Source organism: Apiospora kogelbergensis (genome assembly GCF_038363985.1).
Source record: "Apiospora kogelbergensis strain CBS 113332 chromosome Unknown utg000001l_segment0_segment0, whole genome shotgun sequence".
NCBI lineage: Eukaryota > Fungi > Ascomycota > Sordariomycetes > Amphisphaeriales > Apiosporaceae > Apiospora > Apiospora kogelbergensis.
In genome coordinates, this window is record NW_027117418.1 from 1,330,785 (window position 1) to 1,347,395 (window position 16,611).

Consider the following 16,611-nt stretch of genomic DNA (forward strand, 5'->3'; position numbering starts at 1 on the left):
AATGACATAACGGCGGACCAAAGAAAAAGAGAAGAAATATGGGGGAGCATCAAGGAAACAGGAGCACATCTGTCTCATGGGTGGAATTCATTAAAAAACCCGAGTAATGGAGTTAAGGGGTGGACGAGAAAAAAAGCGTTATGAAAGGACGGCCTAAAAAACCTGCCAAGACCAAGCTGTTCCTTCCCTAATTGTCGCGTGCGAACAAGCGTGACAGATGGCGGATTGATTCTCTCTCTCTCTGACAACACCAACCAAATCACTAACCCTTCCTTCTCTCTTTTTTCGCTCCTTACTTTCCATATAAACATAGAAGCCAGACAGCCCGGGTGCGATTGACGCTTCAGGAGCTTCGTTTTTCAATTGTTCATTCCATCCTGTGTCTCAGCACCATCTGAAGGGTCCAATCTACCCCGTTGGCTGTAGTTTTTGGTGTGCCCTGCCGCCGCTTGAAACCCTCCCGACTCAACCTGTCCTCGGGCGAAACCTTGAGAGCGCCAGACCGAGTCTGCGTTGTTTCCTCTTTTGAAATCTACACAACATGGCCGGAGCCGAACCCTTTCCGGCCTTTAACTCGTCCGCCGACCAGCCCTACACGGCCTCTAACGAGAACAATGCCCGCCGCCGCAGAAAATCGAGTGCCCTGGGCCAAGACATCCGCGCTGGCGACACCGGCGCCCCTAGTCTAGGCACCGGCCTGGCCGGCAACCCCTCGCCGCCCTCATCCTCCTCGTCCTCCGCCGCCTTCAACTCCAACGGCGAGAAGGATGCCTCGGCCGGCAAGAAGTTCTCCAAGCGCAGGAAGGCCCGCACCCTCGTGCGCCGCTGCAAGCACTACGCCACCAAGCACACCTGGGTCGGGCCTCTTGTGCTCCTTATCGCCTTCCTCGCCGCCTACGCCGCCTACCCGAACGAGTCGAACCCCGTCAGCCACTTCATCTTCCTCTCCTACAAGCTGCCGCTCGAGGCCGGGGCCGACCCGGAAACCACGACACACCAGTACGGCAAGGGTCTGTGGGATATCGCCTTTGTGACCTTCTACGCGATTGTGCTGTCCTTCACCCGCGAGTTCATCATGCAGGAGCTGCTGCGCCCCTCGCGCGCTGGTGCGGCCTGCGCTCCCGGGGCAAGCAGTACCGCTTCATGGAGCAGATGTACACGGCCATCTACTTCGGCATCCTGGGCCCCGTCGGCATGTACGTCATGAGCCGCACGCCCGTCTGGTACTTCAACACGCGCGGCATGTACGAGAACTTCCCTCACAAGACCCACGAGGCTTGCTTCAAGTTCTACTACCTGTTCCAGGCTGCCTACTGGGCCCAGCAGGCCATCGTGTTGCTCCTCGGTCTTGAGAAGCGCCGGAAGGACTTCAAGGAGCTGGTCGGCCATCACATCGTCAGTCTGGCTCTGATCGCCCTGAGCTACCGTTTCCATTTCACCTACATGGGTCTCGCCGTCTACATCACCCATGATATCAGTGACTTCTTCCTTGCCGTAAGTTCAGACCCCTGTCATTGACCATCGTAACCCTTTCTGCCGAGAAATAATCGAATGCGAGCTTACATGCGACGTACTATAGACCTCCAAGACCATGAACTACCTTGACAGTATCTTCATGGGACCTTACTTTGCCCTTTTCATGGGCATGTGGATCTACCTCCGCCACTACCTGAACCTGAAGATCCTCTTCTCCCTCTTCACCGAGTTCCGAACTGTGGGACCCTACGAGATGGACTGGGAGAACGGTCAGTTCAAGTGCCTGCTTTCCAACATCATCACGGGTACTCTGCTGGCCTCGCTGCAAGCTCTCAACCTCTTCTGGCTTTTCTTCATTGTCCGCATTGCCTACCGCTTTGCCTTCGCCGGTGTCGCCAAGGATGACCGATCCGACGGTGATGACTCCGACGAAGAGGAAGAGCAGGCAAGTCTGAAAGAGAAGGATGAAGCCACTCCCCTGCTCAACGGGGGGCAACGGCGACGCCAACGGAGCTCTCAATGCGCGGGCCAATGGCGCCAGTTCATCGTCCAACAACAAGAAGAAGGCTTCCCGATAAAGAGAGCAGTAGTTGTGCCCTGCTACTTTTTCATCGGAACCATTTCACAGGGAGGGTGTTTGTTGGGCGTTGCCTGCCCTGACCCCCTTCTGTTGAAGATGTATATATGACGAAGCCCTTTTTTGTGGGCTTCGTGACATTCGCTATTTATCACAACTTCAGCCCCTCGTTTTCTTTCCTCGAGGCTATATAACGTGTACGATATGTGCCACAGGATGCCCTTTAGTACACGACATGAAGACTGGGGTTTGGATGGCCAACGTGGTCTCCGTCCCACCCTCCTTTCGTCGGGACATATGAGGATCACGAATGAGAAGGAATGACTGTCACAATCATAGCATCAGTGGTACGGGTTCAAATCGAGCGGGTATTTACATGGAGCGGAGGTGTGGGATACGAGTATATAGAGCTTGCCTGCCATCCCTGCCCATTCGATTGTTTGGGGAAAGGGGGCGGCGAAGGAGAAATGAGAAATGAGAAAGAGGAAGAGAGGAATGGCATGAAAACGAAGTTCAGTCGCTACCAATAGAGTTGTCGCGAACTGGAGTCTCGAGAGTCAAAAGACAAAAGGCAAGGCATTCACTGCTATCTGCAACCAGCCAACTTCAATCGCTTGGAACAAGTGAGAGAGAAGACTGGCACTGCAGGCAGTCGAAAGGATGACGGCGACTACTCTCCGAACGACCCGCGATGTGAGTATCTTATATCTGTTCGTGTCGAGGAGGGGGAAGAATATGGCTTTGCTTCATTGCCGCTTCTTCTGCCCCCCTGTCCGAATCTACATGAGGGATATCCATACATATAGTTAATATCTAATGAAAATATTGCAAGATTATGCACAACGATTTATCTGGTTTGGTGAAGGATATGAGACACATTTGTGTCTGCTCGAGCATAAACACGCACGGTATCCCTGGGCACGGAGCGAAGTTATTCAGTGAACCGGAAAGAAAATATGGCATTGCTTCTGTAGTTAGACTAACTGACAGTGAGGCACTATATTAAATACATATATCTCCATTAATTGCCCACACGGTGTATGTAGCAACTCTCAGGTTCCTTCTTTTACAGGATGAAATTCATCCATCAGTTGTATGCAAGATTAAAATGTTTACACGATCAAACCCGATAACAGACAAGTAGTTTATTTCTTCGACGAAGTCTTCTTGGACAGACCCTTGACGCCGGCGGTCATGACCTTGAGATGGCTCCAGTCGTAGCTATCCTCGCCGAGGGACCAGGCGAAGACGCCGCCGAGGCCGCGCGCCGCCACGATGTCCTTGAACTTGCGCTGGATGAGCGGGACCGTGTCGAGGGTCCAGAACAGCTCGTTGGAGGCGTCCCACCACCACTGCCCGCCCAGGACCTCGTCCGTCTTGGACTCCTTGAGGGCCGACACGAACGAGGCGCCGATCTGGGGGCCAGTGCAGGTGCCGAAGCCGGCCTGGCAGCCGGCGCCGCAGTGGGCCGGGGTGGCGCCGCAGAAGCCGTACTGGCTGCAGCAGCCCGCGCCGGCGAGACCCGAGCAGGTGTTGAAGGTGCCCTTGCCGCACGAGCTGTCCTTGGACGTGGTCAGGTTGGACGGGGGCGGCGGGGGGGCTCACGTTGGCAAGCTCGAAGGTGATGGCGCCGCTGGTGCCCAGGTCGGAGCCGTCGGTGGCGTTCTCGGCGGGCAGGATGGGGCAGCCGACGGGGCCGCCGGAGCAGTCGACGCCCTTGGCCGTCTGGAAGTACTTGGCGTAGAAGGCGAGGCCCAGGTTGACCTTGGCCGCCGGGCAGCCGAGGGCCAAGTAGGCGTCGACGGCGCGCAGGGAGCCGACTACGTCCGTGTGGTGGGCCGTGGCGTTGTCGCGGCGGTTTATGATGTCGTACGACATGACGTTGACCATGTCGACGGCGCCAAAGATGGCGGATGCGTGCTCGGCGGTGTAGGCGATCATGTCGCCCGCCTTGGCGGGGACGGCGATGGAGAGGCCACGCGGCTGGATGGCCGTCTTGATCTCCTGGAGGAGCAGGGGGAAGGTCGTAATCTCATCTACCTTTTGCGAGTTGGGGATCTGCTTGTAGTCGGCACCGTTGCCTCCTGGGTACTCCCAGTCGCAATCTGCAGTCAATGTGTAAGTAGGATGGTTCGTCACCAGGGCGGAAGGAAGGAAGGAGATAACTCACCAATGAAGTCAAAGCCGAACTTGGTGGCCATGGTGGCGACGTTCTTGGCGTAGTTCTTGCGGGACGTCTCCGTCTTGGCTCCTTCGCTGAAGCCGGCGGTATCTCCCCATCCGCCGATGGCCACGCCGACCTGGGTGCCGTTGTCGAACATGGCGCGGACCTTGGAGACGTCCATGAATGGCTCGTACCCCTTGGACCCGTTGCCTGCCGGGGCGGCGAACAGCGACGAATTGGCGAAGGCCATGACGACGTGCGTGATGCCCGTGGTCACCTCGCGAGGCGGCAGGATGGCCGTGTGGTATCTACCAGCAAAGGGCCGGTCGTGTCAGCGGAGGGCAGGGCTTTTACAGCAAAGGCAGTTGAGCTTACTGGTCAAAGTATACGATGTTACGCATCTGCTGCTGGGCGCACTTTGCGTCGGCGGCGGCCCCGAGGGCGACCGCGCCGGCCAACACAGAGCTCGATATCTTCATTGCGGTGTTGATAGCTGAGAGATCAGTACAGACAGGGCTCAGAAGATGCAAGCAAGTAGCAAGTTAGGAAGAAGTAGAAAGGGTTGTTTGATGACAAGAGAACGAACGACTATGTTAGCCAGACAAAGGAACGGACGGCTGAAGATGGCCTGGGTATTGTGTTGAGTTGGAGAGTCAGATTCTACGGGAGGGTGAGCGAGCCAACGTCAACTCATATATACAGACAGACAGCCCCCCCAAGAGCCCCCAAGCGATTGATTTGAGGCTGCCCTGGACCACGTCCTCGGGTCCCGGGGTTGCATGCAAGTCAAGAGCGGGCGTTTGGTCGTCATTTATTAGAGTTTGTCAGTTTGACTAGGGATAGCCTTGTCGGTTTCCAGGTCTGGATTCCCGGCTATTGACGTCTGTCGCACTGGCCGCAAAAGTCAATATCTGGTCATGGTGGTTGCACATCCGATCAGGCAGCATGTACGGGAGAGCGGGGTTGTGCGGGCTGACAGCAGACGGGAATCCTGCGAGCTGCAAATAGATTGATCGCTGTGCGGCGTCGTGTGTTTGCACAACCCGGGCAGTGCAGATCGGCGGTGCTGTTTGGCAGTTGGTCCTCTGGGAAATTGCATTGTACCTGACATCTTTTAGCCTTCCGGCGCCTGAGTCAGTTGGTGGAAGGGCGGGCAGGCAGGGGTATAGTAAGGCATGCATATTGGGGGTTGGGGGCAAGAGCAGACGGAAGGTCGTGCCTGGTGCCTCGCATCTTTCATCTCGCCTCATCTCGCGTCCGTACATGGCGTCAAACACGCCGGTTGCACAATCAATCAATGGACGCATGCATGCATGAGTCGTGAAAACGAAACCAGCAACCAGCAAACAATTTTCCAAGAGAACGCCAAGGAATTCAATATCAGGGCGGTGCCATCAGCCCCTGGGAGGCACAGGGGAAACCAGCGAGCCTTTCCGGGTGTAGCCACTGTAGCTGTAGCCAAGTTACCTACAAACACAGAGCAGAGCCCGTTCGTTCATTACCAGGCCTCCAAGCAAACCCACTGGCGACCATCCTGGGCCTGAACCTTTTCCCCGACTGCCGGGGTTGTGGCTAACCCCGTAGGGAACCCCGTGCCTGCCATGCCGCCAATCTCGGCAACCGCCGTCCACGACGGTGCGCCGGCGACCATCTCCCACCTTCCGACCGCGACCTCCTTCCCCACCCGCAGCACGCCCTGGACGCGTTCCCCGATCCTGACCACGACCCCCTGCCTCCTGCTGCTCCTGCCTCTCCTGCCTCGTCGTGGTGCTGCATCACCCAACCCCCGGACGCCTCCCCGGGCCCGGGTTCCCCGTCGAGCCAGCACTCCTCGTAGGGCTGCAGGACGCCCGTGTCCGGGTTGACCATGCTGCCCGACTCGACTGTCTCGCCGGGGTTCTGGCTGGGCACCATGTCGCCCTCGTCGACGACGGCCTCGGCGTCCTCGTGGCGCGAGTCGACCCAGTGCCGGAACACCGAGTGCGGCGGCGACGCAGCCGCGTCGTGGCTCGACGTGCCCGCGAACGCCCAGTCCAGCTGCTGGCTGCCGCCCTCCTTCTGGAGGGGGATCCGCAGCCGGACGTCAACAAAGTGCCGCTTGGGCGACGTGAGCACGATTGTCGACGTGTTCTCTACCGGGAATGTGTCCTGCAAAGGGGGGGTGGCTCAGTACGAAGCTATCATCCAAAGCTAGGTGGGAATGTAGCCCAGCCCAGCCCTCCATGAGGGGGTGGCGGGGTAGTGGGTGTAAGTGGAACGGGGAACAACAACTCACCCCCATTTGATGTATTTCCGTACGGATACGGACGGCTTGCTCTCCTCGTGTGGCATGTTGGGATCTGGTACTTTCTGGTGGTCCTAAACTGCTGTTTGGAACGGTTGGCGCCCAATGAGTCAAAAGTGGTTCATGGGCTTCGAGGTATAGTTGGTGACTGACTGCATGCGCAAGTGGGTAGAATAGATGCCTACTTCTAGGCAGACGACTAAAACGCTCTTATCGCTTATCATCCGCGACCTATGCGCAACGCATCGCGGGTGTATACAAAGTGTGACATGATCAACAGAACGAGTATGGATGTTATCTGGGGAGCCTGAATTATTACTTGATTCCTTGTAATTCAATATTATCCAGCTGCTGGCTCACACCATTGCTCGCTATCATTAGCCCGTCGCTCTTTTCGCTCTCTTATATAAAGAAAAGGAAATGATCCGTCCTCGGGCCCGTATCTCATTGTATCTATGTATTATGCTACACAACCAACATCTTCGTGGCACATCATTGACTCATCAACACGTCGTGGTTCGAAAGAAAAAAAAACAGAACGGATCCGCTTGAGGGTCCGCCCAGAACATCTCATCCACCCATCCTCATCCTCGCATGACCCCCTGTAGCAATGCCAGATGCAACACTCAAGAAGAGCTTTGGTATCGTCCGCGGAAAGGAAAAAGAAAAGAAGAAGGAAAAATCCATAGTGCCGCCACAGAGACTTTCCCGTCTCTGGATTTTATAAAAGCCAAAACCCAGCCAGCAACGCCGTGCCCAATGCAAAGTGATATTATCGAGGACGTCTTTATCATCATGTCCAAGTTGTCGTGTGTGGAAAAAAAGGCGAGAAATCGAAAGCCTCTAGGTCGATCTCCATGCCCAATCCTGTTGTCTGCCTAACCAAGCGAGCAAAAGGGGGCCAACTCCCGAGGCAACGAAGGAAGTGGGGGAGCGGCCATGTCGAATTGGTGACTCGATTCCGTGCTTCAGCCTTACAAAAAAGCCAGTTCGGTGTTATTTCGCATTAAGCCGAGGCCAAGGAATCAACGCCGATTCGTCAGATGAGCTCGAGGAGTCTTCCTCACGCCGCGTGGGCTGCGAGGCACGACGTGCGAGCTTCTGCGCCTTGAGCGTAGCATTGCGGGCATCTTCAGCGGCTTTCGCCGCCTTGGCCTGCTTGTTCCACATGGAGGCGTAGATCTCATTCTTCCCTATGAGCTCTTCATGGGTGCCCCTCTCAGCGATGACCCCGTTCTTCATAACAAGAATCTGGTCACAATGGGTGATGGTGGAGAGTCGATGCCTGCAAAAGGGAAACAATTAGTCTGATATCCTACAGTGAAAGTCCAGGGGAATACGTACGCAATGATCAGAAGTGTCCGGCCCTCTCCGATCTTGGACAGCCGCCCTTGGATCTCTTGCTCCGTGTGTGAGTCGAGAGCTGAGGTTGCTTCATCAAGCATAATGATCTTGGGGCTCTTCAGTAGTGTACGTGCGATCGCTACACGTTGCTTCTCCCCACCGCTAAGGCGAAGGCCACGTTCCCCAACCTTTGTATAGTAACCATCCGGGAAGGACATGATTCTATCGTGGATGCTAGCCGCTCGGCACGCATTCACAATTTGTTCCTCGGTGGCGTCCTGGTTCGCGTATCGGAGGTTGTACAGTAGTGTCTCGTTGAACAGAATTGGATCCTGCGGCACCACACCAATGTACCGTCGTACGGAATCAATTGTGAGATCCTTGACATCATCGCCGTCGATCTTGATGGCGCCCGAGTCGCAATTGAAGTATCGGTACATCAAGCGGAACATGGTCGATTTCCCTCCGCCTGACTCTCCTACCAGTGCTGTGGTTGTGCCAGGTTGGCACCTGAACGATAGCTCCTTCAGAGCTGGTCGACGCTGGTCATAGGCAAATGCAACCTTCTGGAACTCAACCAAGCCGTTGCATTCGTGGAGCTTTTTGGCACCAGGGCGGTCAACCACTGTTGGCTGCTGCTTGAATAATTCCAGGAGACGTTCACCAGAAATCATGGCCTGTTGAACAGTTCGGTAAAACGTACCAAAGTAGTTCAGGGGGCCTTGGAGTTGGTTGAGGTAAGTCATCAAGGTTACGAAATCGCCCACTTGCCGCTGGCCAAGGCTGACTTGGTAAGCTCCCAGTAACATGGCAACAAGCATTCCTATCATGAAAACCAAAGACTGTACCACGTTCATAGTGGATGAGCTCCATTGAACCCTCGCCTCGGCCGTTTGGAAGGTATCGATGGCCTGCTTGTAGCGCTTGAATTCAAAGTCCTCGGCGTTGAAATACTTGACTGTCTCGTATGAAACGATCGAGTCATTCTTTACGGCCTCTTCCTCTCGGTCCGCATTAGACATCAGTCGGCGCTGGTCAGCGGTTGTCTGTGCCATGCGAATCGTGAGGAACAGGTAGTAGAACGTAATGATGCATACCAGCACCATATACACGCTATCAAACTTGATGTAGAAGTAAGTGATGGCCAGTAGTAAATCGACAAGTACAGGGAACACCTGAAATGTCACCTGCTCGAGGAATTGGTTGATCGAGTTGCCTTTGTTGAGAGCCGAGAGTACCTCGCCCGTTCTCTTGCCTAGATGGAAATCCAGACTAAGAGAATGAACATGCTCAAACGCCGAAGTGGTGAGAGCCTTGTACATGTGCTGTGACACCGGGATCCATAGAAGCGACCGAGTAGAGCCAAGCAATCCCGAGGTACCCTGCAGGAGCTTAAACAAGATCAGGAGACCCAATGACTTCCACGGCATCTCCGGACGTTCACCTCGCTCAAGTTTATCACCCGACAGCTGCGTGGTAACAATTCCGATTTGCATTGGAACCAAGATGTTCACAATGCGCTGGAGGACCAAGATGATGAAGCAGATGACCACGATGACCTGAATTCGGAAGTTATTGCTCGGCCACATGAAAGGGAAGAACGCCGAGTACCCTCGAAGATACTCGAACCAGGTCGTATGTGGTAGCTTCTCCGGACGGTAGAAACCAGCCTCCTCGTCAACAGTAGGCGCTGATGTTTCTGTTGTGCCTTCGGTGGTGGTAGATTCCGTCTGGCCATATTGGCGGTGGTTGACCGCATAGCCATTCGTGTCATGGTCTAGCAAAGGGGAACTTTCGTCTGGACCCGATTCGTAGTCGTCGTGTTGCCTTCGCCGCTCGGCATACCGTCGCAGAATGTTTTGCCCGCAATACAAAGAGACCAGCCCTGCGATTAGGACCACGCGTGATGCAGACAAGCTTAGGTCTACGACGTCCCAAGAGTTTGGGCCCGTCTCCAACGTATATTTACTACGGTCGAGACTGACCATGACCTTATGTTCTCCCGAGAGAATGACCATGTCGCAAACAAATATAACCAGGTCCCCGACGAGAGCGAGACACCAGACTACAAAGTGCACCGACGCGGGGCTAACTTTCCAGTCGAACAGCGTTATACACAAGTACAGCCATAGGAAAGCCGAGCCGATGATGAAGACCTGCACGCTAAGTCAGCAAAAGCCGTGGGCGACAGCAGCAGCCTCGTGCACACGGTTGTAGGTGAACATACCGTCTTGGCCTGTCCACACCACCAGCCGTGGTCGCCAGCCGCATTGCGATGGTAAAGCGCCCGGATAGCCACATTGACTCCCATGGCAAAGAAGGTCATGGTCGCAAGGATGGTGGCATACTGGAAGTAGCCCTTGGACCATGAGTTGTGATGTTCACTTTCTTCATCCTCCTCTCCCTCTTCTCGTTTGCGCTTCGAAATGGGGAGTGGTTTGCCACCAGGGCCCTTGGTGCTCGTGTCGTCGGCATTCTGGCTGGGCAGGGCTCTGATGATACTGGCGGTGCATCCTATAACCAGGAAGGCGATAAGGAGGACCGCTGGGTAGGCATACTGGAATACGCGCCTCAGGATCTCTATAGGCTCTTCGCTGGGATTCACCAGTACGGGCGATGCCATCATGGTCTTGATGCAGGTCAGCAACCTAGTAGGCTCTCGGCACAAAACAGGGCGAATGAACGTACAGGCCGTGTTACACAACAGAACGAATAGGTATACTTACTTTTCAGGTGCAGGACCCCAAGCTGGTCATCTCCTCGAATACTCGTCGCCAAAAAGAACTACCAGATTGCGGATCAACAAACAATGCCAGCGATCTCTCAAAGATCCCAAAGAACTTTCTGAGCCTGGAGAAAGTGTTAAAATCAACATTGTCGCTTTCGGCTCAGTCAAGAGAGAAATCCCGGTCAGAGAGTCTGGTGGGGCAGGTCACCAGACGGTGTTAGTGGCGACAGCCACACCCTTGGTAAGACTGACTCGGGACTAGAGTAGGAACAATGCTCACCTCGAAGCAGGGATCGGCAGGATCTCGGTAGTGGTGTGATGATGAGTTGAGATGAACCAAGGTGTGCTGCTTGTGCTGGCTTGTTGGCCGTCTGTTCACAACTTATCAACCGCGTGTGACCGACAAAGATCCGGGCGAGAAAGCGGATTCTCCAGAGGTTCTAGTCGGGGAAAAGATCAAGAGATCTTGAAGAGAAACAGGCGGACGGTTGCAACAGAATCAACAACCAGCTATGTAAAGTAGAGTGGAGTGGGAAGCGCCCCTGCCTGAGCCAACCAGAACGGGCAAGACTATAGTACCCAACAGGGAGAATCTCTGAACCCTATGGTCTTCCCTGGATTTTGGGGCTAAAGTCGACGAGGGACCAATGCTATGCTAGAAAAGGTCCCGACCATCGATGTTTGAGTTGACAAGCGATGATGGAGAGCTGGTGGGCTACAAATAGTGGGACGGCCGACTTCCAGCCGCGTGTCGCCTAAGCCAAAGCACTTCGTATCCAACCGACCAGCAGACGGCCAGTGACTCGATGATGAATAATGAGTTGAATTCCCCGTCTTGGGTCTTGGACTGGGGGTCTGGGGTCTGACCTTGCGAATGTACAACCCAGTAAAGGGCATGCAAATCAAATGTATATATGTATGTATGTTGTCAGGTAGGGGGTGAGGGTCCGAGGAGCAAGTGGCGTGAGGGTAACAATCGATCGAAGGAGAGCCCCGCGTCTAGTTGCTCTCCAGATGCCTGGTCAGTGGTCGGCGGCCAACGTGGGATCCGGGAAACAATGCCTTTTCCTTATGGTCCTGTCAGATGTGATGGGGAGCGAGTGAGCAGAACATCACAATAGCCGATGCGGACAGCTGCTTGCAACGAAGAGGGAAAAGCCCACACATCAAACCAAAGTGAGAAATGACAACAACTTCGCGCCGGGATATGCAGGCCCGATATCCAATGGTACGTTTGAAGTAGGCTTGCCGACCAAGAAGTGGCATCTGGTTTGTCGTGGAGGCTTCACTGGCTGACCAAACGGCTTTCCGCCAGTACACCGCCTGCGGCCTTGCCTTTAGCGATCCCGGTCTAGCAAGCGCGCCCATGCATGAAGCACGAGTCCTCGGCAGGGATCGTACAGCAAAGAGGTACCCAGGGTACTCGAGGTGCGAGGGGGGGCTTGGACTGGGGGGCTGGACGGTCTCGACTCGACGTTTGCTGTTGTGGTGGGTTCGGGGGTGGGCAGTGGTGGGGTTTGGGTCCGACTCCGATTGTTATTTGCGTGGTTCAAGGTTGGGGGCGGACAGAGAAGAGTCGACGAAGGCGTGTCAAACGTGTTTAACCCGGTGGCTAGGCGGGCGGCAGGCCCATTGCCAAATATATCGACCTCGAAACATGGCCAGTTTTGAACTGCTAGTCAGCCCAACCCGATCTGAAGCCGATTGATGCCAGAGCCGGGCCTTCCCTTTCTTGCATGGCTGATTGCAGTGCACGATCTGTTTCTGCCGTGGTGTGACACCAGGCAACATGTTGTGCAACTCAGCGCGCCGGCTCCAAACGCTCCTGCTGCTGCTGGTGGTGGATGCCGGCTTACGTATGTCAGCCAAGTACCCAAACACCCCCCGATGGCAAGGGAGGGTATATAAATCTAGTCGTCTCAAGTGCCCTTCTATAATCAGACTTTGACAACCTATCACTGGCGATACATCACGATGCCTAGTCGCTCTCGCCCAACAAGACATGTGGTGGATATAGCTACATAATCCGGCCTCCGCTGAGCCGTTGCTCGCTGCTTGGCAAGAGAATGCGATGGCTCTGGGTCATCGGGCACCCGCGGCGACAGGCTCGAGACTCTTCGGGGCCAAGCCTGTTTTCTCCAGATATACTTCGGATCCATCGAGCTGCTTACCCACTTTCGTGGTTGAGGCTGCAGGGGCGCACGCCGGTAGTGGTGGTGGGAGGCAGACAAGAAGTACCGGCCAGAACCCGGCCAACCTGGCCCGGTTCCAGTACGGAGTACTTCTGGCCAAATTCCATGCCCGCTTCTTGCCTCTCACTCCTCACTCGTCCACATCGCGCATCCTCGTCCCGGGTGCCGTCAGCATACATGCTGGTAGTACCGATTCCATAGTTAGGCTGCATTCTGATTCGTTTCTAGATGCCAGCTCTTGACCGACATACCACATAAATACACACATACATACATAGCGATAAAGCCTGATAAGATTGCCAGCATGGCAGACCGACCGGTCAGGCAGTGGGTGGGCACCCTCGATGAAAATTGGTGCCCTTGCCTAGACACCTTACCTACTTACCGCCAGCGTCGCTAATTCGATATAGCATACATAGTCACCTACCGATCCTCCTTACCTCGAAGCATCATAACGTCGCATATCCAGCCGTGATTTTTCAAAATCCCTGCGTCCTTTGCCAGCTATGTGAGCTAAGCGCAAGCCAGGCGAACAACGTGGCACACAGGATGCAGCTCATATTTTTGGTAAGAGAGAAACTCGTTCAGGCATGCCTGGCTGACTGCTGTTAAGCAAATGCCAGGTGCAACCTCTGGCAAGTCATCAGCATTGGGTATTGATGCAGAGAAGCAGCACACCATCTATGTCATACATTGCTTGACCGTCTCTTTCTCCTTCTCTGGGCCTTCTGTTCACTGGCTCCAACGTCACCGCCGCCGCCCTTGCTAATCGCGGGGCAGAAGCTCGACCTGAGTAGGGAGGCGATTTGACGCAGCTGCAGAAAGCTTCGAGATATGTTACACATGCATGCTCCGCAGGATCATGTGAAGATGATCTGTATGCCCCAGTGCTCATGATTGCAGTTGTGGCATTGTGCAAATGGCAGGGGGAACCCGCCGTGTCACCAGGTTAGCAAAAGCGGCTCATTGTACCGCATCATGCCTCTGTGCCCCATGGAGCAGCGGAGAACACATGCTCGGTGCCGTAACGGGGTACATAGATTGATGCAGATATGCAATGCTGCTTCACGGCCGCGCCTGGGTGCCTGTGCGACACCCATGGCTGACGTGCGGCTACAGCTCCTTCCGTATGGCTGGGCTTGCCAAGTATACAAGACACATACATAACCTTATTGCTACCAGACTAAACAAAGCGAGCAGGTGCGGTGTCAAATGGCTATTTTGGCCTCTTGGAGGACGTATGTGCCGAGCATGAGATGCTCAACAGATGTCACACAAGGCTCTAGCTGCCCAAAGAAGAAAGAAGAGTCACGCTGGGTATGTTGTTGAGACTGAAGCCTGGCGGTAGCTGTTCACCATCTTCCTGGTGAGCTTGGCTCGGGAGAGGCAATATGCACAGGTTCTCAGCTGCTGCCAATCTTGGTGGTCAGATATATGCCGAAATGCACACACCACCTCAAGTCGCTCTATTAGCATGCATATCCGATGTGCTGGCGACGATTGTCAATGACAGAAGCTTATTCTTGGATGGGCAGAGTGATTCATCCCAGGCATCAGATAGATCTCACCGGCCGGAGACCAGCAATCGGGTTGCTGAATGTGGTTCTACCGCTCGTTGGGCTCGTGTGCAACGTAGAGGTGGGTAGCAAAGCGCATCTGGGATAACATGATAGGGATCTAGACATATGTTGGACCAGCAGATGATACTGGAGATGGAGTGCACGAATGTCCAGAGAGAGGAGCTGACAACGACTTTGATGTTTCCGTGGGTGTTGGTGGTGCCTTAAGGAAGCCTAGTATTTTCCTCGCGCTTGGTTGGGTATGTATATCGACCGCGTTGGAGCAGGTCATCTAAAATTATCTTTGGAGTATACATTAGGCCTGACGGCAGTTGCTTCCTTCAATGCTGTACGCTGTGGTTCAACCTCCCAACGCACAAGCCAGAGCCATGTGGTTTCCCCATGCTCGTTATCATTAGAATGAGCACACAACACTATACTCTCTGTTGAACAGTACGTCATGCGGCTCGAGTCGATCGATCCAAAAGGGGTGTGTCTGGGTGCTGCAACCCCCACGGATTTGGCACTTACTCTGGCCCTTCCACTTCGAGCATATTGCAGTTCGTCTAGCCAGCACCCCTCTTCAGATCTTTCGAGATCGTGTCGCTAGGTCCTGTAGATCGAATGATACGCATGGTCTGCCGACGGTGTTCTAGCCCCCAGACTGTGCAGATTAACCCCAAATGTTGCATCCACTGCAACTCAATTCACTTCATCGCAGACTTATCGACCTTCCTTCTTAGCTGATGAAGCCATATTTCACCCGCCGCCAACTTCGCAGTGCCCACCCTGGCTCGGTTACCGGCCAGAGCGCGGAGTACCCAGCCGTTCAATCACATGCCCGAGACATTCACGCTGGTTGCTTGCATGGCTGGTCGGTACAAGATGCCCGCAATTCTCCGCATAGCATGATCGAAAAAGTAACAACAAGTGCCTGCAAGCGACCCTGACCTGCATCAAACCGACTGCTATCACTATATACGATACCATCCCAGCGGGTAACTGATGTTTCGTCTTGGGACGAACCCCTCCTCTTGACAATCACCGTTGTATATCCCGTCGAGATAGGCAATCTACGGACGTCTAAAGTCGGATGAGTGCGACTCAAGACATGGGGATAACCGGCCCGCGGAAGTCTACCGCGGCAGGCTGCCGCGAAAGCGCCCCGGGGGCTGGAGTCCGGCGGAACGCTACACAAGATGCTGTAGGCTTCCTTGACGGGGAAACGGCCAGCAAATATATCGGCGGATCGGTCGAAAGAGGCATGCACCCCCCAGCTGAAAAAGGCGGCTGCAACTGTCATCACAATCACGATGCCTATTTGGGGAAACTCGGCTCGATCCCGCGTCCTAGCCATTGGCTATCCTGACTACATGCAAAGTGACCAAAAAAGGTTTGAGTCTACCTGCGATGCAAAGAACTCAAAGCCCCCGGATTCGTTCCCCGCAATCCGTTCCATCTCAAAGTCCGGCTCCGTAGTTGTGCTGATTGGATGCCGCACGCCACGACTCCTAAGTATTACACATCGTGTCCGGCCTGCACTTCGGCCATCTTCAAAGGTGGTGTCGAGAGGCAAGGTCGGCTTCTTCGGCTTCTTCGGCTTCATGGTTACACTTTTATCCCCTGGCCACCAGCGAGGAGACCCAGTAGCTAGTCACGCCACTTTGTATGTCTCAAACCATGACAAATCTATTATATATGTTTGTACACCCTTTGTCGCTTACCGCGCAGCGAGAGCTGAGCCCGGGGAAACCACGACATGCGGCTCATCGAGTGCTGGCTGACACCAGTATTTAAAATGCAGAGCTAGGTGCTCCTGCTAGGTGGCCTATAGGCAAGTCTTACCTTAGCCAGCGCAGAGTGTTGCCACCCACCCATTTTCTTATTCCTCAGCCGCTGCTTCAACAATGTGCCTCTCCTTCAGTAACTCACTTGGTTGTTGGCCATTTATCTTCTCGGTGACAAGGTTATGACGAGGGTATGACGGGCAGTAGTAGCAGATGCGATGTTCGGTAATCCTAATCTATCGATTCAACAATATGACGACCTCGTATTTTTTTTCCCATCAAAAGGGGGGATAAGCGAAATATTAATAAAGTGTGTGTATGCTGGCTATACACTTATGCAGGTGCCTCACCCCTTCGGTTAAAGGCGGATCACTTCCGGGGGTAAGCCATGGCTTGGATGAGGCGCTAACCTGGACTGACTATGGACACGCCCAGCTCGATATAATATCTGGCGGTAACCTTGGATGCGGTCATCTGCTCACCCCAGCTTTCACACTGCA

The 16,611-nt window shown here is 54.4% G+C and overlaps 5 protein-coding genes across 5 annotated transcripts; 1 reads left to right on the top strand and 4 right to left on the bottom strand.

The window, feature by feature from the left end:
* Window positions 1-541: 541 nt before the first annotated feature.
* PG998_000431 (uncharacterized protein) lies at window positions 542-2,164 on the top strand (the record flags this gene model as incomplete). The annotated part of the gene is made up of 3 exons (XM_066867249.1): window positions 542-1,010; window positions 1,082-1,494; window positions 1,580-2,164. The coding sequence occupies 3 exons, from the start codon at window positions 542-544 to the stop codon at window positions 2,162-2,164; spliced, it is 1,467 nt and encodes a 488-aa protein (XP_066735664.1).
* A 1,034-nt stretch (window positions 2,165-3,198) lies between these two features.
* On the bottom strand, window positions 3,199-4,696 carry PG998_000432 (glycosyl family protein; the record flags this gene model as incomplete). Its single annotated transcript, XM_066867250.1, has 4 exons — window positions 3,199-3,597; window positions 3,659-4,158; window positions 4,224-4,525; window positions 4,593-4,696. The coding sequence occupies 4 exons, from the start codon at window positions 4,694-4,696 to the stop codon at window positions 3,199-3,201; spliced, it is 1,305 nt and encodes a 434-aa protein (XP_066735665.1).
* A 1,019-nt stretch (window positions 4,697-5,715) lies between these two features.
* PG998_000433 (uncharacterized protein) lies at window positions 5,716-6,498 on the bottom strand (the record flags this gene model as incomplete). Its single annotated transcript, XM_066867251.1, has 3 exons — window positions 5,716-5,913; window positions 5,997-6,365; window positions 6,493-6,498. The coding sequence occupies 3 exons, from the start codon at window positions 6,496-6,498 to the stop codon at window positions 5,716-5,718; spliced, it is 573 nt and encodes a 190-aa protein (XP_066735666.1).
* Window positions 6,499-7,497: 999 nt separating this feature from the next.
* Window positions 7,498-10,468, bottom strand: PG998_000434 (heavy metal tolerance protein; the record flags this gene model as incomplete). Its single annotated transcript, XM_066867252.1, has 3 exons — window positions 7,498-7,786; window positions 7,846-10,001; window positions 10,073-10,468. The coding sequence occupies 3 exons, from the start codon at window positions 10,466-10,468 to the stop codon at window positions 7,498-7,500; spliced, it is 2,841 nt and encodes a 946-aa protein (XP_066735667.1).
* A 2,187-nt stretch (window positions 10,469-12,655) lies between these two features.
* Window positions 12,656-12,977, bottom strand: PG998_000435 (uncharacterized protein; the record flags this gene model as incomplete). The annotated part of the gene is made up of 2 exons (XM_066867253.1): window positions 12,656-12,702; window positions 12,749-12,977. The coding sequence occupies 2 exons, from the start codon at window positions 12,975-12,977 to the stop codon at window positions 12,656-12,658; spliced, it is 276 nt and encodes a 91-aa protein (XP_066735668.1).
* Window positions 12,978-16,611: the final 3,634 nt, after the last annotated feature.